The following is a 24,082-nucleotide window of genomic DNA, read 5'->3' as shown; positions in this document are numbered from 1 at the left end:
TCAGTGTGTGTTATGGATTTCAGAAATTTGGGATTGCACAACAGGAGAATTTTGCTAATGGAGAGAAGGTACTGCAAGAAGGTTCTGGATTGGTTGATATAGTTTTGAAGGACTATGTTGGTGAGGACTTAGGATTGGCAGAATTTGAACAATTGGAGGTCATTGTGGAAGGAGGGGTGGCAGCCAGAGATGGGTGGTTTGATGGTAAGGCCATTATGGGGAATTCCATGACCCATGCAACAAAATTTATCGGCCTAATTCTACATTATTTACGCAATTTTTCGCATTTTTTCCACCACCATGGATCCTTGCTCCTTTCATCTGCATCAATGTAAAAAAAGTTTCCTTATCCCTAGCCAAATCCCAGGCTAAATCCCAGTCCCACATACTGTTCCTGGATTGTTGCTGCATTTAGCATTTATTGGATCTTCCTGTTGCATTCAAATACGGAGTGTGGGAAGAATGACTGTTTAAATGCCTCTGTGCATGCTGTAAATAATCTAATCTTGTCCTCAAGATATCTGCAGGAGTGATACTCATGGGGTTGTACTGTATTCCTGGAGTTATCTTTTAAAGCCAGTTATTGTACCTTTACTGTTGGCTTTTTCAGGATAGTTTGCATCTATCTTGAAGTGTCTGACAGTTCACTTTCTTTAGTATTTCAGTGAGTCTCTCACATCAGTCAAAAAACCTGTGACCATTCATGCTGCCCCTCTCTGTATACTTTCAGTGTCTCCTGTTAGTCCTTATCTTGTATCGGTCCCACACAGTTGAGCAATATTCTAGAATGGGTTGCACAGGTGATTTGTAAGCAGTCTCCTTTGTAGACTGATTTAATTTTTGTAGTATTTATCATTAAAACCTGAGTGTGCCACCTGCTTTACCAACGACTGAGCTTATGTGGTCGTCAGCAAATTGTTACATCCAGGAATTTGTATGAGTTGACTGATTCCCACTGTGACTTGTTGACGCTACAGTCATAGGACAGTACATTTTTTCAGTGTGTGAATTGCACAATTTTACATCTTTGAACATTTAAAGAATGTTGCCAATTTTTGAAACACTTAGAAGTCTTATCAAGGTCTGACTGAATATTTGTGCAGCTTTTGTCAGCCAGTGAAAATTCTGAGGTTACTACTGTCTCCAAGGTCATTAATATGCAACTTGAACAGCAAAAGGTCCCAGCACACTTTCCAGGGGCACACCTTAAGTTACTTCTGCATTAGTCAATGGCCCTTCATTCAAGATAATACGCTGCATCCTTCTCACCAATTAATTCTTTATACAGTCACAAATTGCATCTGATACTCTATATGCTCATATATTATACAGTAAATGTAGATGAGGTAATAAGTCAAATGCTTTTTGGAAATTGAGACACACTGGGTTTACTTGATAGCCTTGATCCATGGCTTTCAGGATATCATGTGAGCGAAGTACGAGTTAGGTTTCACATTGTTGATGTTTCCAGAATCCATTCTACCAGGTGATCAAAAAGACAATATAAATTTGAAAACTTAATAAACCACGGAATAATGTAGATAGAGCGGTAAAAATTGACACACATGCTTGAAATGACACAGAGAGAATTGCATCATCCCCAGCCTGGCTGATAAAAGCCTGCTGGAATGTACGATGTTTATGCAGGATGGCACTCCACCCCATATTGCTAGACACGTGAAAGATCTCTTGCGTGCGTCGTTTGGTGATGATCGTGTGCTCAGCCGCCATTATCGTCATGCTTGGCCTCCCAGGTCCTCAGACCTCAGTCCGTGCGATTATTGGCTTTGGGGTTACCTGAAGTCTCAAGTGTATCGTGACCAACTGACATCTCTAGGGATGCTGAAAGACAACATCCGACGCCAATGCCTCACCATAACTCCGGACATGCTTTACTGTGCTGTTCACAACATTATTCCTCGACTACAGCTATTGTTGAGGAATGATGGTGGACATATTGAGCATTTCCTGTAAAGATCATCATCTTTGCTTTGTCTTACTTTGTTAAGCTAATTATTTCTATTCTGATCAGATGAAGCACCATCTGTCGGACATTTTTTGAAAATTTGTATTTTTTTAGTTCTAATAAAACCCCATGTCATTCCAAGCATGTGTGTCAATTTGTACCTCTCTATCTACATTATTTCATGATTTATTCAGTTTTCAAATTTATACTCAATTTTTGATCTGCAGGTAGTTGGCATGGAAGAGGTTATTCTGATTGAGATACCTCACTACATTTCAGCTCAGAATGTGTCCTAAGATCCTACCAAAACTGGATGTCAAGGCTACTGGATATTGTAGATCACTTCTACTACCCTTTTGTAGAAGGGTTTGTCCAGTGCTTTCCTCCAACTACTTGGCAATTTTTTTTTATTTGAAGGATATACACTACATTATAGTTAAAAATGGGGCTAAGTCAGCCACAAATCTCATAGGGATTTCATCAGGTGCTGGAGTCTTGTTCAGTTTTAGTGATTGCAGCTATTTCTCAACACTGCTGACACTAACATCTACACCACTCATCTTTGCAGTGGTGCCAGAATTAAACTGGGGCAATATGCCAGTATTTTACCTTGTAAAGAAACATTTGAAACAGAGTTTAATGTTTCTGCTTTTGCTTTGCTGCCCTCAAGTTCAATCCATGTCCCATATGCTGGTGTCTGTATACCAACTTTGGTACCACTAACAGCATTTACATATGACCAGAATTTCTTCAGGTTTCATAACATGTCATTCAATAATATTCTGATACAGCATACATTGAAGGCTTGTCATGTTGCCCAATTGACAGCCAAATGTGTTTCATTCAGAATCTCCGTGTCTCTACATCTATGCTTTGCTTTACAGCTGTTATGCAGGAGGTTCTGTTTCTTTAGACATTCCTATTTGTGTCTGTATACCACAAAACATATACAGTACACAAGTTAACAAACCAAATATTTTACTCACAGTGATTTAGTGAGCACCCATTACTCACAAAATATATGTTTTCATAACAAACAACAGCTTATCACTTCACATAATGTTCTGCTCATACTGTTTCCCATTGACTTCAAGGTGCATTTGCAGTCATCCTTTGACAGATAAGTGAACTTTGTGAATTGTTTTTCATTAGTCTCTAAACATACATGATTTTATCATTTGATTTAGGAACAGGAGACACATCAAAAACATGTTCCACAAACGGGGAACAACAGATGCTAATACCTAAGGCCAGGAATTGAATGATCTAAAGTCACCATAATGTGCACAAAAAATTATGGTGTATGGCCAAAAATTTACAAAAATATGCGCAGCGACATAAACAATATATATACTAATAGCATTAAAATGAGGTAAAATTTCTGTTGTAAAATAAATTAGTAAGTCAGTTTACAATGCTGAACTATTTGACTATGAATAAAATGCCCGTAAAAAGCGAGCTACTCTGTGTAATTTGAAGATGCAATGTGCTTTTTGTTAACATCATAAGAACATAGTTAAAAAATGGTTCAAATGGCTCTGAGCACTATGGGACTTAACTGCTGTGGTCATCAGTCCCCTAGAACTTAGAACTACTTAAACCTAACTAACCTAAGGACATCACACACATCCATGCCCAAGGCAGGATTCGAACCTGCGACCGTAGCGGTCGCGCGATTCCAGACTGTAGCGCCTAGAACCGCTTGGCCACTCCGGCCGGCCGAACATAGGTGTGTGTGTGTGTGTGTGTGTGTCTGTGTGTGTGTGTGTGTGTGTGTGTGTTTTTCAAATGGGCTCCGAGTTAAAACACACAATTCATACCCTTGTGCAATACCTTTTTCCTTTTCTTTGGCACTTTTTTCTCACTTTACCACTAACAGATTTTAATTTATTTGCAGTGTTTTTTCACTTTTTGTATCTGCTTAACTAGTGGCATTACAGGTTGCACCAAAGCAGTTATGGCTGCAGGAATAAATCTAAAGTTTTATTTTATGTACAAAAGTTTGCCTGAAATGTCAGCATAAGACATTAATTCTTGGGCTAGTCCCATTGAAGCAGCTTCACTGCTATAGAATGACTCAATGATGCTTTTCACAATGTTGAAATTCTGGCTATAATAGCTACAGGCATGAATCCTGGACCCCCATCTTGTCAAAATGGGAGATGGTGGTAAGAAAATGTCTGGAGCTAACAACTTAAATGCTGCAACACATAAAGTGCCTCCAAAAATTCCTTTCTTGACACACTCAATAAATTTGTCAACATCACTGAATTTGCTACGAATCTCTTCTGCAACTCTATGTAAGGCATGAGCTAAATGAGTCCCATGCACCATTTTCCTGTAGTGAATTGGCAGCATTCACCTTATATGGCACAGCATCCATTCCAAAGAGAAGTACATTGTCGTGCTGATTGCCATCAGGCAATATGGCACCCATATGGATCTGTCAAACAATTTAATAGTGGTGGAAAGATTAAATTTTTCCAAATATTCACAATGTAGTAGAAACTTTTTACCTAAACCATCTTGTTCCAAAGTACCCAAATTGACCCCTGCACTATATCTTTCCATTAGTCTGCAGTTTCCTTTAATGTGGAAGAATCAGGAAGAGATCTGTCTTTGTATTTTCCTGAGGACTCACCAGATTTAGAGCATAAAATGAAAGATGATTACAATTTTCTAAATGCAGAAGGTGTATTTGAAAGCTGCTCAGTTGAATTAGAAAAACAATACATTGTTATTTTATCAATATATAGGAGCCCAAATGTAGAAGTAGCAAAATTATTTTTACCAAATGTGAAAGGATATTTTACAGAAAGTGAACAATGAAAATAAAAAGACAGAGGTTTTAATAGCTGCTGATTTCAATATTCAATTATCAAATGAAACCAGTTATACAGTATAGTTTATGAACTTAATCCAAAAATTTGGTTTCAAGGGAAACTTCATGAAGGTCACAAGAGAAACTAGTAATAAAGGAACCTACATTGATAGTATTTTAACTAATTATAAATTTGATGGTTCTAGGAAGTTAGGTGTAGACTTAAGACTTCCAGACCATTCTGCTCCATTTATTGAAATAACTAGTGCAAATGAATGAAGCACTAGAAAAACTAATGGCAAAAGACATTTTACTGTTGCAAATTTAAAATCATTGTGCTCTAAAGTATAAGAGGTGCAGTGCTAAGTTCAAGATGGTATTCAAATCTCTGTGCATTCATATTTCTAGAAATTTGCATTCATATTTCTAGAAATTTTTTACATTTATTTAATTAAGTATTCCCACTTAGAGTATGCCTCACAAAAGTCTCAAATAGCTGGAATAAAAATATCCTGCAGAAAAAAAGGCAACTGCACAAGGAACTGAAATACAACAAAGGACCTGTTTTCATTAATTATGTCAAACAGTATAAAAGCATATTTAAAAGGGCAGTGAAAACAGCAAAAGCTATGGTTGATAATAATTACATCTTGACAAATGGACACAAAGCAAAGGCAGTGTGGTATGTTGTAAAATCAGAACTGGGGATTAGAACTGAAAGCAAAGATATTTCCAAAATTGAGGTGGGAAATAAAATTGAAACAAATCCTGCTCGAATGCCAGAATCATTCACAAAATTGTTTATAAATCATATCCTTTTAGTGGCTGATGTAATGACAGTTGAAGGGGTGGAATTTGTTAATCCTAAATTTATGTGCCATTCACTTGGCTGATCCCACATTTCTTCATGATATGTCCCATGCCACCATGCAGATCGATAAGCATCATTGCCAGAACAGTTTCTTTATGTACTCTGTGAGTTACTCTGTTCTTCCTTGTCCTCTGTGTGATGTTCAAGCTGCCCATTCACACTAGTTTCCTAATGATTCATGCACATGCCTAGCATGTCGGACACTGCCAATCAGTTTACCGTTCATACAACATTTTTTTAACAGTTACCACACACAAGTAGCATGTATAAGTTTTGCCCATTTGTATACATATCTGTATGCAAGTAGTGTTGAAGTAGAAAAGAGCCATTTATAGACAATCCATTTTGAACTGATTCTGCAGTCAAAGGGTTTGGTACAATAATAGAGACACCTCAAGAGCCTTTTTCAACCACTTTACCTTTTCAATTTAGTGGATTTCTCAAGTACCGTCACAAAAAATTTAATGGAAATGTTAATAATTGCTATATCACTATACTCCTCGCTCCAAGAGCTTTCAAATGTCTTTAAAAATTTAAATTATCCCATTTAATAAAAACTATACTTGCTTCAGTATCTCGATTGATACAAGAGTGAAGAAAAGTAAACAAGGAATGAAATCATGTGCCGTTCTGCATACTGTCATTTTCTGAAGACCTCATTTTGGTATCTTTAACCGTTCATGAGATAGAAGTGGTGTTACATCTATGCAACTCAATTTTTGTACCCACAGGAGACTTCTTAAACCTCTACATGTTGAAACAGTTCTGTACATACCTTGTGTTCGGTAAACAACAACAGCTGCTGTTATGTGCATTTCTTTTTGATACACATCTGGAGAAGATGATATGCTATAGAATCTCGGTTGGAGTGGATCCAGATGAGCTGCTAAGACAGCAGCAGATGGGTGAACAGATGGGAATTGTTCCAGGACTTCCAGTAAATGTGGAAATCGCCATTGTCTCCATTTTTCATATGCTGTAGGTTCCTGTGTTTAGCAAATTAATTGTTTGTACATCCTAAAAAAATCTATAAGGGGTGTTCAAGAAGAAATGAGCCAGAGGGATAATTACAGAAACTAGTACCTGTATGTTAGAAGTATTGACCTTGGCTGTTGAGACACTTGACACAAGGCAGTCAGTGGCTGTCTGATAAAATTCACAGGTCTGCGATGTGAACCATTTCCACACATACAGCTGGACTTCGTCATCCACAAGAGTGCAGGAAAGGTTATGCTGACGTTGTACTTTGACCAAGATGGCCCCCTTCTGATTCACTTCCTGCATCATGGGACAACAGTGAATGCCCAGCATTAATCGCAAACCTTGACCACCCTTCGCAAAGTGATCAGATCGAAACAACCAGGCAATCTCAGCCATGGGGTCATTCTGCTCCATGACAATTCAAAGCCTCAAATGGCCAACACAGTCACAGCACTCCTGCAAAAATTGAAATGGCAGGTTCTCGGCCACCCTCGATACAGTCTGGACCTCTCTCCTGTGATTATGCCATTTTGGTTTCCTTAAAAAGACTCTGAGTGGCGAACGATTCACCTCAGACAATGACATCCAGCTGTATGTGCAGATCTGGTTCACATTGCAGCCCTGGGAATTTTATGGGACAGCCATTCACCACCTTGTGTTACAGTGGGACAAGTGTCTCAACAGCCAGCTTCAACATTCATACAGGTACTGGTTTCTGTAATTATCCCTCCGACTCGTTTCTTTTTGAATGCCCCTTATAATAAAGCTGTAGTCTAAATATTTTCTTGCACAGTCAGATTGTCTTATGTGCGAGCAAGATTTGTAAGTAGTTTTGATAAAATATACATAATTATACAAAAAGAATGTACATCTCAGAAATCTGAAAGAATTTTGGTGATTCTAAACAATATAGTTAATTTAAAGATTGCATATGGTATATCAGATTACATTAGCAAGTTTGTGGAAAACTTTAATGAGAAAAAAATAAAAAATCTTCAAATGAATTTTTCTGCCACTGTTTTGTGCAGTGTCCTTTACTACATTTATTGTGTCAGTTGTTATGAAAGATTAAACCATGAGGTGGTGTTTGTATATGGTATTATCACACACAGAATGCAGTTATCCTTGAATGGCAGGATACAATATGTTTCATGTCCCCTTCTCCATTATACACAGAGCTATCCAAAGTGTGGCTCAGATGCTGTATAGCTGTTTAGTCATTGGTAACAGACTTGTCCCTATACTACCAGTGATATATTTGATAACTCTAAGGTACTTCTTTGTTCTAGTCATTAGAGTGATTTACCCAAAGGTGATTTCACATTTGGAACTGATGCATACTTTTTAGAAAATTAAAGAGCAGATTACTGGTATCTGTAAACTGACCCATGATAATATGAGTATAGAAGTTCCTTTATGCTGATAACAATTATTGGATAAGGCAGAAGCATAGTAAACCAAAATCTTTATTGCTCCCTGTTGGCAGTAGTTTGTCTTGTTTTTCTGTCATTTCTGTAATGTTTTGGATTTGTTCTCCATACTCGTGATTGTATAGGGCACTGTAGTTTAGTGATTATAAAGAATGGTATCCCTAATAATATGAACTCTGTTGTTGACAGTAGTATCGCATCTGTAAACTGACAAAGTATGTCAGAATCCCTCCTTGTATTTTTAATAACAGTAGTAGGTAAATTTTGCACATGTATAAAAAAGTGCTGGTCACTTTCCTGTCTTGCCATATAAATATTGGTGGATGTGTTGAAAGATTTTTTAATATTGTTTTTGATATGTTTTTTTAGCAGTGAAAGACATAAAAGAAAAACTAAAATTTTAGTAGATAAAGAATTTTGTTTATGAGTTTTTAAAAGTTCAAAGATCAGTATAGTAGAAGGCGTTCACTGCCTTTAGTTATCCCTTAGCTTCACAGGTCATGATTTTGACACATTTTGTCCCAGGTGCGATCTGACAGACTGCTATATCTAAATAGTCATAAAAATTGCATTCAGCAATTTCAGTGAATCAGTTGAATTTTTTATCTGAAATATTACATTAATACCACACAAAAATATATCCAAATAAATTTTAAATTTTACTTTTACAAAAAAATGCATTTAAACAAAAACTGCACAAAATGAACATAATATTACATGATAATGTTAATACTACGAAAACTCATATATGCTGCACAGTAAATTTTAATTTTTGCTATATTTTTATTGTTTCATATACATGTAACCATGAAGACATAAAAACCTCCCGTAAGACACTCAGAAAATGAAAATTTCACTAGTACTTTTCAGGATTTTAGTTTCCATCTCAGTTTCCTTTCTTTGCACTTGCTGAAAAGTTTTGTAGAGAAATAAAGTTAGATTGACCTCTCACAACAATGACGAATACAAGGCAACTTTCTCTTCTCTTTTGGGTCATAGGTGGTTCATGTTTTGTGTTTTTCCAATCATTCTATGACAACTTTCACTCTAGATACTGCTACACCCAAAACGCGGTGAATGGCTGCATGAAGTTCACAGGATATGTGACATAGTTGTTGACTCATTTTTTATCTGTGGTGTTGCCATGTGTTTGCAAGCTTCTTCCAAAAATTAAAGCACCTCACCTCAGTGTCATCTCTGTAGGAACTGTGAAGGGAAGGACAAATGCATTCACCCCCCCCCCCCCCCCCCTTATGTCCAACATGCGGAAAAATAATGACATTGGCCATCGCTGGAAGAGGCTTCGATGACCAGCAATATTTTTTTCAACTAAATATATTTATAGCGGAACCATTAGCTTAAGGTTCAGTCTCTATGCTTCTGTCTTCATAAATTTGATCAACTGCTTCTTTCAAGGAATTCACAAGTGGCAAAACAGATTTGTCTTCAATTTTGCACTGTTCCTATTCTGGATTATGTTTAACTTTCTGTTGCATTGTCACTATCTAATCTAACACCACTTCGTAAACTGTCCTCAAACCATTTTAAAACAAAATCCTCAAATTGAGCAGACAAAGATCTGGCTACTGAATCCATACCACAAAGTCCCAGGTGCGGTCTCAGAGACCGCTAGCATGAAAGAAGCAGTAATAGTATCAGTCACTGTCACATTCAAGTGACTACTGTCAAAGGAAACTACAACAGCTTCAAGGAAGAACAACTAGACAATGCTGCGATTTCCTACCCCTTCCTTATGCATTAGCAATGGAGTAACAATAAACGCTAACAGTCTGCGAGACCACACCTGGGACATTAAGAGTTAAGGAAGAAATGCCATTCAGAAATAAAACAGAAACCAATGAAAAATCACCACTACATTCAAGAACCCCATCACATTCAAGGCTGATTGGTAAATTATTAAGGCAGTTATTAAGTCAGATGTGATACTGTTAATATTGCACCAGATAACATAATTCAGTTCTTCACTGATTCAAGAGGAATCTTATTAATGTAGTATTAAAAAAACATGTAGAAGATACTGTGATAATGGGTGGGTAGACTGTAATTATTGGAAGGAATAGAGGTAATAACTCACCATGAGGTTAAGGCATTGAGTGTCCAGTAAACATACATCCAAGACTGCAAATGATGATAAGCTTTCATAAAGTGTTGTTTTTATAACTTACTAGTACAGAATACATGTACACCTGCACAGCTTCATTGTTTTGGTGGAATAAATTGTACCTGGTGGATTAAATTGTGCCAGTTCTGCAGCTCAACTGGACTGACACGTTGTTAGATGGGTTGGACAAAGGAAGAAATGGAGTTAGATGGAAGGGTAGCTGATTGCTAGAAGGGAGAGGCAGCAATCCGATGGAATGAGAATTTGGCACTGGTAGAGGTAGGAGGAGTAGTATGTGAGGCATAGTGAATGGAGTATGACAGTGGCCTTCCTCATATCATCCAGAGTATGGGAAGGGTTCCTGCAATGACACATTGCTAGTTTCCATTGGTCCTAAGCTTGTGCAGGTGGGTTCAAGTCAGCAGATACCTAAAACCATACTATGTAGTTGATTCACACGTCATGGAGAAAAGTGTCCATTAGATAGGTATAGTCTTTTATTGTCTTGAAAGACAAACACATCAGATAAATACTGACTGTAGGGGTGTAAAACAAGCTGAGATTCCCTTACTGATACTGCACAGCCCTCAAATTTCTCTTAACAAAGATGAGAGACATCCAGCATCCATAGATGATACAGGCTGAAAACATGACTGACCAGCTTCCTGCTGGATCTGTGGGATTGTGTACCTGATATGTACATGCCTGCCCTCACACTCTTCTAAGACAATTGTCAGGCATCAGACAAACCCTGCACTTGTCGACGCTGTGGTGTACGCTAATTCAAGAGAGTAGTGTCCTATGCAGATAACTCTTCTTGCCATACAGTGACAGTATGCATTTGGTATAAGCCTGAAACTATCCTTCGAGCAATTTTGTGGAAAATGAACAAAGTTTCAAGAAGGATATTTGGCTGGTACATAGAAGATGTGGGCAAAACAACGAAGGGAAAAGAAATGGAAAAGTTGATCCTCACTGTCTGTGTTGTCCTGGTTTAGCAATTGATTTGACACCACTCCTGAAAATTGCAACAGTGTTGGTACTGAAAAGGGAAATAAAGAGCACGGCTGAGGTACAAAACTTTGAAAAATAGCCTAAAACATCATTCATCAATTAAAAGAGTCTGCAGGATATGATAAACTGTGAACTATGTGATAATTTTATAGCTAAGAGACAGGAAAATGCAATAATATAAGGGGCATTGAGTAAGTAGTGCAGCACTTTCTTCTGAAAGCAGGTTGGTTTTATTCAGGATTCCAATACACCATATTATTCTGCACTCTTTTTGCTACTCATGGAGCTCACTTCAATTAATGAATAACAGAAGAGTGTTTCCCTGAGAGCTGTGACCAACCTGCTTCCACCAAATGTGCACACTGCAAGAACTGTCTCTGCGCTGTTTATAGTGTTATTGCTGACTTGCATATTTTTTGCCTATTGTAGTCGAGTAAGTAAACACTGTTGTAGTTTGTTTAATGTAGTGTTACTGACTGTGTCTGAAATAATCCATTTGTGTAATAAATCATTCATATCTACAATACTCTCATCGTAGCTTTGATGACTGATATCTCCTGTTCCAATAGTCTGTAGCAGCTACAGTTTTATGTTGTATGTATACTTTGTTGCTCTATTAATTATCCTATGTATGAATATAATTTGTACAACATTATGTTGTGACTTTCCCTTGTCAGGTGGGACACAAGTACTAAGCAAATAATGGAAAGCTGAAAGATGGAAGAAATGTGTAGAATGGCTGTATAAAGGAAATGAACTTGAAGGTAATACTACAGTAAGAGAAGAGGAAGTTGATGAAGGTGAGCTGGGAAATGTGATACTGCAAGAACACTGAAAGACCTAAGTCAAAAAAGACCACTAGAGATGATGACATTCTTTCAGAATTATTTAGGTCCTTGGGAGAGCCAATCACGACAAAACTTCTCACCTGTTTTGTAAAATATGAGACTGACAAAATACCATCAGACTTCAAGAAGAATGTAATAATCTAATTCCAAAGACAGCAGAGTTTATCAATTTCATAAATCACTTTTGCAAAATACTGACAAATTATTTATAGAACAATTTAAAAACAGGTAGAAACTGACACTGCAAAAGATCAGTTTAGGTGCCGCAGAAATGTACGTACACACATGGCAATACTGACCCTATGACTTATCTTAGAAGGTAGGTTGAAGAAAAGCTTTTGTACACACACAGTCATTTATCCCTCTGTGAACACTAAAATAATTTTAAATATAATACCAGTGACCAATATTTTAGAAACATATGAGTAACTTAAAGAGCAATTAAAAAATCTCCAAAAGTTAAAACTAAGTCACCTTAGCTAGAAGAATCAAGTTCTGCTGATCCTCTGCATTAGTCGCAATACTGGCAAAATGCTGCAGCAGCTCTGGTGTGGGGGGTGTGGTGATATCCAAGAAGCGTGTGAGAAGAGTTCTCAGGGAACAGTGTGGGAGATGTCTTGCTGGTTTCCACATCTCAAGAGCACCTAAAATAATGGACCATAGGTTCACATTTTTACTAACAATTACATTAGATGGTTATTCTTTATTTTGTCTGTTGTTGCAATGAAAACAGCATCATTATTGATGTTGAGCTTAAATACTGAAACAGCAGTATGAGATAAATAAGTTAGAAGAGTGAGATAAGGAGGAAGGGTATTTAAGAGTTGAAAATCCCATTGGCACTTGAGACACAGAAAAATAGAATAATATCAACTGATCTCTTCCTCATTAGTTCACTAATTTGCTATCTACATAATCACTGTATGCTGCAGTGACTTTCTGTATATGTGGATCTGATTTGTTTGGACTGTGAAAGTTAGGCACTTGTTATGTTATTTTATATTTGCTTATACAAGATGGCCAGCCAAAGTGGCCGTGCGGTTAAAGGCGCTGCAGTCTGGAACCGCGAGACCGCTACGGTCGCAGGTTCAAATCCTGCCTCGGGCATGGATGTTTGTGATGTCCTTAGGTTAGTTAGGTTTAACTAGTTCTAAGTTCTAGGGGACTAATGACCTCAGCAGCTGAGTCCCATAGTGCTCAGAGCCATTTGAACCATTTGTACAAGATGATAAACAAGTTGTTTAGTCAACCTCTATGGCTTTTTCATTGACAGCACATTAAATCCTAATCTTCCTGCCTTACCATCTTATCATGCAACATCTGTGTGCATGCATGTGTGTACACACATGGGCAATGAACATTTTTCATTGTGCAGTGTCTGCTCTGGCAGAGATTAAAAGTAACTTGTGACATTTGAGAGTTACCATGAGCATTATTAGTACCATTTCACTTGATTTTTTAGTGTAGGGAGGACAGAAAGAAACCAAGTTTTTAAGGTTGTATACATGGAAGAATCCTGGAGATACTAGAAGGTATCAGATAGATTATATAATGGTAAGACAGAGATTTAGGAACCAGGTTTTAAATTGTAAGACATTTCCAGGGGCAGATATGGACTCTGACCACAATCTATTGGTTATGAACTGTAGGTTAAAACTGAAGAAACTGCAAAAATGTGGAAATTTAAGAAGATGGGACCTGGACAAACTGAAAGAACCAGAGGTTGTACAGAGTTTCAGGGAGAGCATAAGGGAACAATTGACAGAAATGGGGGAAAGAAGTACAGTAGAAGAGGAATGGGTAGCTCTGAGGAATGAAGTAGTGAAGGCAGCAGAGGATCAAGTAGGTAAAAAGACGAGGGCTAGTAGAACTCCTTGGGTAACAGAAGAAATATTGAAATTAATTGATGAAAGGACAAAATATAAAAATGCAGTAAACGAAGCAGGCAAAAAGGAATACAGACGTCTCAAAAATGAGATCGACAGGAAGTGCAAAATGGCTAAGCAGGGATGGCTAGAGGACAAATCTTATCTTATTCAGGAACACTTTCCTTGCTTTTTCCAGTCTACATATCATATCCTCCCTACTTCAACCATCATCAGTTATTTTGCAAAACTCATCTACTACTTTAAGTGTCTCATTTCCTAATCTAATTCCCTCAGCATCACCTGATTTAATTAGACTACATTCCATTATCCTCATACGCTTTTGTTGATGTTCATCTTATACCCTCCTTTCAAGACACTGTCCATTCTGTTCAACTGCTCTTCCAGGTCCTTTGCTGTCTCTGACAGAATTACAATGTCATCAGCAAACCTCAAGGTTTTTATTTCTTCTCAGTGTATTTTAATTCGTTCTCCAAATTTTTCTTTTGTTTTGTTTACTGCTTGTTCAATGCATGGATTGAATAACATTGGGGGTAGGATATGACCCTGTCCCACTCCTTTCCCAACCACTACTTTCCTTTCATGCCCCTAGACTCTAATAACTGACATCTGGCTTCTGTACAAATTGTAAATTGCCTTTTGCTCCCTGTATTGTACCCCTGTGACCTTCAAAATTTGAAAGAGAGTGTTCCAGTCAACATTGTCAAAACCTTTCTCCAAGTCTACAATTGCTAGAAACATAGGTTTGCCTTTCCTTAACCTATCTTCTAAGATAAGTCATATGGGTAAGTATTGTCTCACATGTTCCAACAGTTATACGGAATCCAAACTGAGCCTCCCCAAGGTCAGCCTCTAACAGTTCTTCGATTCATCTGTGAAGCATTTGTGTCAGTATTTTGCAGCTGTGACTTATTAAACTGATAGTTTGGTAATTTTCACACCTGTCAACACCTGCTTTCTTTGGGTTTGGAATCATTATATTCTTCTTGAAGTCTGAGGGTATTTTGTCTGTCTCATACATCTTGCTCACCAGATGGTAGAGTTTTGTCAGGGCTATCAGCAGTTCTAATTGGCATGTTGTCTACTCTCAGGGCCTTGTTTCGACTTAGGTCATCCAGTGTTCTGCCAAAGTCTTCAAACAGTATCATATCTCCCATTTCATCTTCACCTATGCCCTCTTCCATTTCCATAATATTGCCCTCAAGTACATCACCCTTGTATAGACCCTCTATATATGCCTTCCACCTTTCTGCTTCCTCTTCTTTGCTTAGAACTGGTTTTCCATCTGAGCTCTTTATATTTATACACGCGATTCTCTTTTCTCCAAAGGTCTCTTTAATTTTCCTGTAGGCTAGTGATATATGCATCTACATCCTTATATTTGTTCTCTAACCATCCCTGCTTAGCCATTTTGCACTTCCTGTTGCTCTCATTTTTGAGACGTTTGTATTACTTTTTGCATGCTTCATTTACTGCATTTTTATGTTTTCTCCTTTCATCAATTAAACTCAATATTTCTTCTGTTACCCAAGGATTTCTACTAGCCCTTGTCTTTTTACCTACTTGATCCTCTGCTGCCTTCACTACTTCATCCCTCAGCACAACCCATTCTTCTTCTCTTCTTCTACTGTACTTCTTTCCCCCATTCCTGTCAATTGTTCCCTTATGCTCTCCCTGAAAGTCCCATCTCCTTAAATTCCCACCTTTTTGCGGTTTCTTCAGTTTTACTCTACAGTTCATAACCAATAGACTGCGGTCAGAGTCGACATCTGCCCCTAGAGATGTCTTACAATTTGAAACCTGGTTCCTAAATCTCTGTCTTACTATTATATAATCTATCTGATACCTTCTGGTATCTCCAGGATTCTTCCTCATATACAACCTTCTTTTATGATTCTTGAACCAAGTGTTAGCTATGATTAAGTTATGCTCTGTGCAAAATTCTACCAGGCGGCTTCCTCTTTCATTGCTTGCCGCCATTCCACATTCACCTACTACTTTTCCTTCTCTACCTTTTCCTACTATTGAATTCCAGTCCCCCATGAGTTTTATCTCATTATACATTTCTTCAATCTCTTCATCATCTGTGGATCAAATATCATGAATATTTTGTAATGGAAAATAAGTGTAAGTATGAGCATTATTAGATGAAATGCAGATATGCTGAAATTATGCTAACAATAGTGAATTCACTACCAAAATCCTTAAGTTTCAAACATACTAAAGTCATTTGGTAGCTGATAACGAGGAATTGGTCATTAAATGGAAATTTTGATTTTATTTACTTATAATTTCCTATTTGTAATCACTGAAGATATTGCATTTTTCTGAACTGCACTGAAATTTGTATTTTCCTATACTAGTTATTTGACATCTGATTTTTTTCTTTTGCACTCTAACGTTGAACAAATTATATCTAACAGTGTTTGGATTTTACTGTGAGAGTTGGCATACCCTGTTGTTTCAGTTTATTCTTTTAGCCAGCCTAGTGACTTATCTTGCATGGTTTATAATGAAATGCTGCTGGTGACTCTTTATTGTGTCACAATCTGCAATATAATTTTTAGTCGAATGCTTAAAATTTATTATTTCAACTTAGTGTTTAGACAACTGTGCTGTAGCTAGCACCATTTTCAGTTGAATACATTAAATTTATAAATTTATCAGTTCCATTTTTTATTTTGAAAACTGCTTTACAATACATATATTCATTAATATCTGTTGGCATTACAAATATTTCTTTCTTTTCAAAATGTATGGTGTTCAAAAAGTTTCTCTGCAGTGCCGTATAATTGTTAGCCGTGCATGCCGTATGCCGCAGTGAATATACCAAAATGAAACTCAGTGAAATACAAGTTATAAATTTATTGAATATTCATTTTTACTTACAAATTTTCACATTAAATTTTGAAAGTGATCCCCCTGTTGTTGAATACACAATTCAATTCATCTAATCATGTTTCCAAACACAAGCCGTAACATTTCTTCTGTAACAGAAGCAGTGAAAGTGGATATTGCAATTTCGATTCATCGATGGATTTTGGACAGTTTGTATAGACAGTTGCTTTCACTGCACCCCAGAAGAAAAAGTCAGATGGTGTTAGGTCACGCGATCGTGAAGGCCAAAGTTCCTGTGAAATTATGCGATCACCAAAAACATCAGCAAGCAGTGACATTGAAATGCGAGCTGTATGCGCTGTTGCACCATCTTGCTGAAAATAATCGTTCAGTAGTTCACTTAACACAAGTTCTCCTATGAATGGGTACAGAATAGCACTGCAGTATCATTGTGGGGTTATTGTTTCGTTGAAAAACCCAGGCAGGCGAACAATCATACAGCACTCATGACTAACAATCATATGGCACTGCTGCGAGACTTTTTGAACACCCCCTAGTTGTGATGTTAGGCGTGCCCATGGATGTGTGTTTGGATCCGTATTGTTCATGTTATGTTAATAACCTGGAAGATTTTTGTAGATGACTAGTTAGTTATCTGTACTGAAGTACTATGTGAAAAAAAAGCTGCATGAATATGTAGTCAGATCTTGACAAGATTTCAAAGTGGTGTAGATTAGAAGAAACTTGCTTTCAATTTCCAGTAATCTAAAATTGTGCGGTTCACAAAAAGCAAAATGTAGTATCATATGATTAAAATATCTGTGAGTCACAAGTGAACTCGCACAAATACCTGGGTGTGATAATTCATGGGAATATGAAATGGAGTGGTCACATAGGCTCAGTCATTAATAAAGCAAGTGGCAAGCTTTAGTTCATAAGGAAAATACAATCGGTGAGCAAGTGGGATTACTTACAAGACAGTCATGCAACTCATCTTTGAATATTGTTCACATGAAGGTGACCCAATCAGATAGGTCCAATAGGAGATATTAAACATATTCAAAGAGGGGCAGAACAAATGCCACATGTTTGTTTGACTCTTTGGGCAGTTTCATGCAAGTGATGAAAAACTTAAATCGGCAGGTGCTTGAAGATAGATTCCAGTTATCCTGCAGAAGTCTGATTATACTTACAAAGTTAGAGAACAAGTATCAAGTGACAAATCTATAAATATACAACATTTCACTCTCATAGGTTCCACAAAGATGAGTTTAGACTAATTTCAACAAGCACGAAGACATTTAAGCAGTCATTCTTTGCCATACTCCATATATCAACAGAGCACAAAGAAACCTAATATGTCGTATAATGGGTAGTACACTGTGCCACGCACTTTGCATTATTTGTAAAATGTGAATGTAGATGTAAATGAAAATGGTGCATATCATAAATGTAATACTTTGGCCTAAAATAACTTATGAAAAGATTAAACCGGTTTCACATTACAGCAGGAGTCAAATCTAATTCAACAAAACAATGTGGCAAAACTTAAAACTGAATTCAGAATCTTTCTCTTGGGCAACTGTTTCTACTCCACTGAAGAGCACTCTCATAGAGATTCTTCAAAGTTGTGTGTTATGTTACAGTGTAATAAATGATTTGCTGCAGTAGTACAGTGTTTCATAAAGTTAAATTTTGTTGCACTTAAATAAAATGTACCCCCTTGACTTCTGTCCACATTCCAGGAACCCTTCTCTGCAGGACCCATTGAATGTGATTCATGTAATGTAATTTAACTGTGCACTATTCACCTCTGCCATAGATGATTTTTCATGACTTATTTCCTGTGGAAGTGGATTGGTGACCAAATGCTTGTGTATCTCGTTACTTTGATCTTAATATCTGCCAGTGCTGATACAAATGGAGTAGTATATTATTACTTGTTAGTAATGCATTTTACAGTGTAATCTATACATCAATTATAAATGTGCTGCTTCTTCTCAATATTCTTGTAGATAAGTTCACTGCAAAATTGAAGGGAAAGGTTAATGAAACCATTTCAGTTCCTTTTTTGTAGATTTCTCCCAAATTGAGGATTGAAGTTCTTACATGCCATTATGAGAGGAAGTGATACTGTACTTTGTGTATGACTTGACATTCTTTTTTATGTTCATCATCTGTGAAATACTGTCACATAAAATCACTTGGCACAGGTACCAGATAAATGTTGACTGATATTGTGTTAATGTTTGCAGGGAAAAGATAAGAAAACTGAAATATCTAAAAATGTAATTATTGTGGAAGCAAAATGAACCATTTGTTACCATTGGATGTATATGCTTCATTCAGCATTTGAAGCTCAACAGGTTGATCAGGGTCATGCTGAAAATGTATACGTTCCAGAATCCCATTGACAAGTGCAGGCTTGTTGCATGGGAAAACAGCAACATGATCCCCAGGTAAGTATGTGAGATCAGTCTTCAGCTGAAGTAGAATTGTAGTATGACTGAAAAAAAAATAATATGAAAATGTAATTAGCATGAATTTCATTCATAAGCAATGCCGACACATTGTCACACTGTTTAATCTTTTATTGTAATTGTGATATATTACATAGTCACTGATTAAATAGACCAATATGTTTTAAGTTTACTGAACATTTCCCATGCTCGAAGCACGAGTCGTTTTAGTTTGAACAGATGAATTTTACTGTTAAGCTTTATAGACTGAAGAAATTCATTTTAAAGTAACATTCTGCCATTTCTACTTTTTCTGTTTCTATTTATTTCTTATCTAACTTGAGATTCCTGAAGACCATTGGTCACCATAGAATGCAACACATAAAAAACCACAAAGAACATATAAATTGATAGTGATGTTATTTCATAGACTAATAGCTAATGTTGTTATTTTTTTGAATCCGGAGCTAATATTTACACCATTCTCAAATTTTACAGACAATGTTCGTGTGTGGTTGTCTTTGCCACTTGTTAAACAGAGGCGCAATTTTATACTTACGATAGAGTTGGCAAAACTACATCTTATAAGTATTGTCTCATAAGAAACATGGGCCATAATTATTTATTTCATATGTTAGTGGGTTAGTGATGAAATGCCTTGCCTGTTGGAATACTCTGTGTCATAGTGTGGCCATGACTTTCAACCATATTTCAAAGTGCAAAGTAAAAAGGGTAACTAAGCTAAAACAAGCAGAAGGTTTAAGTATAGGATTAGAGACACGGAGATGCTGAGTTAAACACACCTGGCTGTCAAGAGAACCACGTGTCAAATCTTCAACGAGTGCTGTAGCAAAATATTCTCAAAGGATTTCTCACAAAACCCAAATAAATTCCAGTCATATGCAAAGGCTGTTGGTAACACCAAAGGTAGTGTCCAGATTGTCACACATAAGACAAGAACTAAATTGAGAGTTGCAAACCAAAAGCAGGAATCCTGTACGTATTTTTCAAATGTACCTTTACAAAGGAAAATGCAGGAGTATTATCCTGATTTAATACTCACACAACTACAGAGATGAGTAATATTGATATTAGTGTCCAGTGATGTCAAGAAACAGCTGAAATCACTGAAACTGGACAAATCTCCAGGGTATGATGAAATCTCTGTCAGATTCTATATCAAATTTACATCTGACTTAGCCCCTTTTCAGTAATAATCTGCTATAGATCCATTGAACACAATACCATGCCTCATGTTTGGAAGAAAGCACAGGTGGCCCCCATCTGCAGGAAGTTCAGCAGAAGTGATCCACAAAACTAATGTCAAATATCCTCCACATCCGTTTGTTGTAGAATCTTAGAAAATTCTCTGAGTTCAAAGTCAATAAGTTATCTCAAACAGAATGAACTCCCTCCATGCAAACTAGTATGGATTCCAAAAACATCAGTCATGTAAAACCCATACCGCCATTTTATCACATATTATCTCAAACAGAATGAACTCCCTCCATGCAAACTAGTATGAATTCCAAAAACATCGGTTATGTAAAACCATGTAAAACCCATACCGCCATTTTATCACATGACGTCATGAAACCCAAGGGTCTAGGTAATCAGAGATGCATACTTTTTAATTTTGGAAAACAATTTACTTGTTTTGACCCCTATTCTTTTTAATGAAAGTACCGTGATGTGGGGTATCAAGTAAGGTATCTGACTGGATTGTAAATTTCTTGGTACAGAGGACACAGCATGTTATCTTGGATGGAGTCTCATTGACAGATGTAGAAGTCACTTCATGTGTGCTCCCAGTGAACTGTGTTGGAACTCTCACTGTTCATGTTGTGTATTAATGATGTTGGAGACAATGTTAAAAGTAGTCTCAGACTTTTTGCAGAAAATGCAGTTGTCTGTAATGAAATACTGTCCAAAGGAGCTTCAAAAATATTAAGTTGGATCTCGATAAGATTTTGAAGTATTGCTGAGATGGGCAACTTGCTTTAAATGTTCGAAAACAAAAAATTATGCACTTCACCAAATGAAAAAAGGAAATGTAGTATCTTATCACTACAATATGAGTGATGCACAGTTAGAATTGGACAATTCTTACAAACACCTGGGTGTAACAATTTGTCTGGATATGAAATGGAATGATCACATAGGCTCAGTCATTGGCAAAGCAGGCTGCATACTTCAGTTCATTGGTAGACTACTAGAAAATGGAATCATTCTACAAAGCAGATTGCTTTCAAAACATTTGTGCAACCTTAGAATATTACTGAATTGTGTTGGACCTATTTGAGATAGGGCTGATAGGGGATACTGAACATATACAGAGAAGGAGAGCACAAATCATGTCATAGGCTTTTTTGACCTGTGGAAAGTGTCACCAATACAGTGAAGAAACTGAACTGGCAGACATTTGAAGACAGGTGCAAATTATCATGAGAATTTTTACTTAAACGTTTCCTACAACCCTCTATGTATCCCTCCCAAAGGGATGATGAATACAAGATCAGATTAATTATAGTGGCACAGAGGCATTTAAACAGTTATTCTTCCTGTATCCCAAATCTGAATAACTGGAAGAAATCAGCCTAAATGTTACAATGGGAAGTACCCTCTGTCATGCAGAGTATGGATGTAGGTGTACAAGGTGATTATAATTGAACTTTCACTACTTGAGAGTGATTGTAGGGCAGTGAAACTTGAGACACTTCTAAGGACATGCAGAAGAGAGCTAACGAATACACCATTGAAAGGAACACATTTTAATTTAATGTGGGAGGGTAACATTTGTTAATTGTGTACCATGCCTACATTCCAGGTTACAAACATTGTTCGATGTGATGACTATCTGCATCCACAACAGCTGGCACAGCATTAGAGACACCATTTCACAATTGTTTGCAGCAATTTCACAATGGTGGGCTATGGAATGTTCAGCTGTCACGACACAGATTGTGCACTGCTTGAAGACTGCACATTGTGTCCAGCATTTCCAGCCATGGCAGCAGCTTGTGGCACAATTCAGAGTTGACCTCTCCTGGAGGAATACCCAAATCACCATTTAATTCAAACTTCTGAATCATGTTCTTCAACCCTGGTGTGGAAAGAAGACCTCTGTGCATTCCGTTAACACGTTGCTACTTGTGAAGAACTGCAGCACTGTTGCTGTTGTTTGATAAAACAGCTTTACAGATGAAGCCCTGCTCACCTTGTCCAGACCTATGTTGACTGCAGTTGTAATGCACACTGATGCTTGTTTTTCAACCATGTGTCACCATACCAGTCCTTGCACATAACAACAAGCCATGACACTAAAACTATTACAGGGTGTATACGACCTGGGGAAAACCCTGGGAAACCAGGCTGAGATGGAAGGTTGGTCTGGTAAGGAATTATTGTGTGTTGTAAAATTGAGACTAACAGTTGGAGCTAAAACTTACATACAGTATACAGAAGCTCTTAAGGGAACCACAGCTTTGAAGAATTTAAAGGGTTGATTCAGAGATACATGAAATAAACTAGTGCCAGATACTATAGGGAACAATTAGCAGTAGTAACTAAGAGAAACATGGAAACTGTGGAACAATTTGCGGATAGGGTAAGGAAAATTAATGGATGTACCTATGAATTAAGATAGGATGCTGTAGGCAATGAAGTTATTTTACAGAAAATGAGCACAGGTCCTTGATGTTTTTTAAGAGAGTTGCATGTGGAAACATCAAGATGTTTACAGACAGGGGATCTGACAGCTTTGTGCACATTAGTGCAGTTAGCTATAGAGAGTGAGAAGATCGATTTGTCAACTGGAATACAGGGTAAACGGACAGTGTTTGCAGCTAGTATAAAATGTTTCAGATGTGGACAAATGAGGCATGTAAGGAGGCAGTGTCACCAGCTTCGGGTCCAGTTCAATTTAAACAATGTGTAGAGATTGTGCCACACGAGTGAGGACTGTGACATGATTTTAGGATTGTTGTTGTGGTCTTCAGTCCTGAGACTGGTTTGATGCAGCTCTCCATGCTACTCTATCCTGTGCAAGCTTCTTCATCTCCCAGTACCTACTGCAACCTACACCCTTCTGAATCTGCTTAGTGTATTGATCTCTTGGTCTCCCTCTATGATTTTTACCCTCCACGCTGCCCTCCAATGCTAAATTTGTGATCCCTTGATGCCTCAAAACATGTCCTACCAACCGATCCCTTCTTCTAGTCAAGTTGTGCCACAAACTTCTCTTCTCCGCAATCCTATTCAATACCTCCTCATTAGTTACGTGATCTACCCACCTTATCTTCAGCATTCTTCTGTAGCACCACATTTTGTAAGCTTCTATTCTTTTCTTGTCCAAACTGGTTATCGTCCAAGTTTCAATTCCATACATGGCTACACTCCATACTAATACTTTCAGAAACGACTTCCTGACACTTAAATCTATACTCGATGTTAACAAATTTCTCTTCTTCAGAAACGATTTCCTTGCCATTGCCAGTCTACATTTTATATCCTCTCTACTTCGACCATCATCAGTTATTTTACTCCCTAAATAGCAAAACTCCTTTACTACTTTAAGTGTCTTATTTCCTAATCTAATCCCCTCAGCATCACCCGATTTAATTTGACTACATTCCATTATCCTCGTTTTGCTTTTGTTGATGTTCATCTTATATCCTCCTTTCAAGACACTGTTCATTCCGTTCAACTGTTCTTCCAAGTCCTTTGCTGTCTCTGACAGAATCACAATGTCATCGGCGAACCTCAAAGTTTTTACTTCTTCTCCATGAATTTTAATACCTACTCCGAATTTTTCTTTTGTTTCCTTTACTGCTTGCTCAATATACAG

At 37.3% G+C, this 24,082-nt stretch overlaps 1 protein-coding gene across 1 annotated transcript in view; it reads right to left on the bottom strand.

The window, feature by feature from the left end:
• The window catches only part of LOC126260748 (nitric oxide synthase-like protein), a 158,684-nt gene that overhangs the window by 60,906 nt on the left and 73,696 nt on the right, over window positions 1–24,082 (bottom strand). Inside the window, exons 19-21 of the mRNA XM_049958086.1 lie at window positions 19,102–19,283; window positions 12,528–12,697; window positions 6,434–6,644 (exon numbers count right to left, since the gene is read on the bottom strand). Of these exons, the coding sequence (XP_049814043.1) occupies window positions 6,434–6,644; window positions 12,528–12,697; window positions 19,102–19,283 (563 nt within the window). The remainder of the gene's footprint in view (window positions 1–6,433; window positions 6,645–12,527; window positions 12,698–19,101; window positions 19,284–24,082) is intronic.

This window comes from Schistocerca nitens, chromosome 5 (genome assembly GCF_023898315.1).
Source record: "Schistocerca nitens isolate TAMUIC-IGC-003100 chromosome 5, iqSchNite1.1, whole genome shotgun sequence".
NCBI classification, from domain to species: Eukaryota; Metazoa; Arthropoda; class Insecta; order Orthoptera; family Acrididae; genus Schistocerca; species Schistocerca nitens.
Note: the sequence above shows the minus strand (reverse complement) of the source record. Positions and strands in the feature narration are given on the sequence as shown.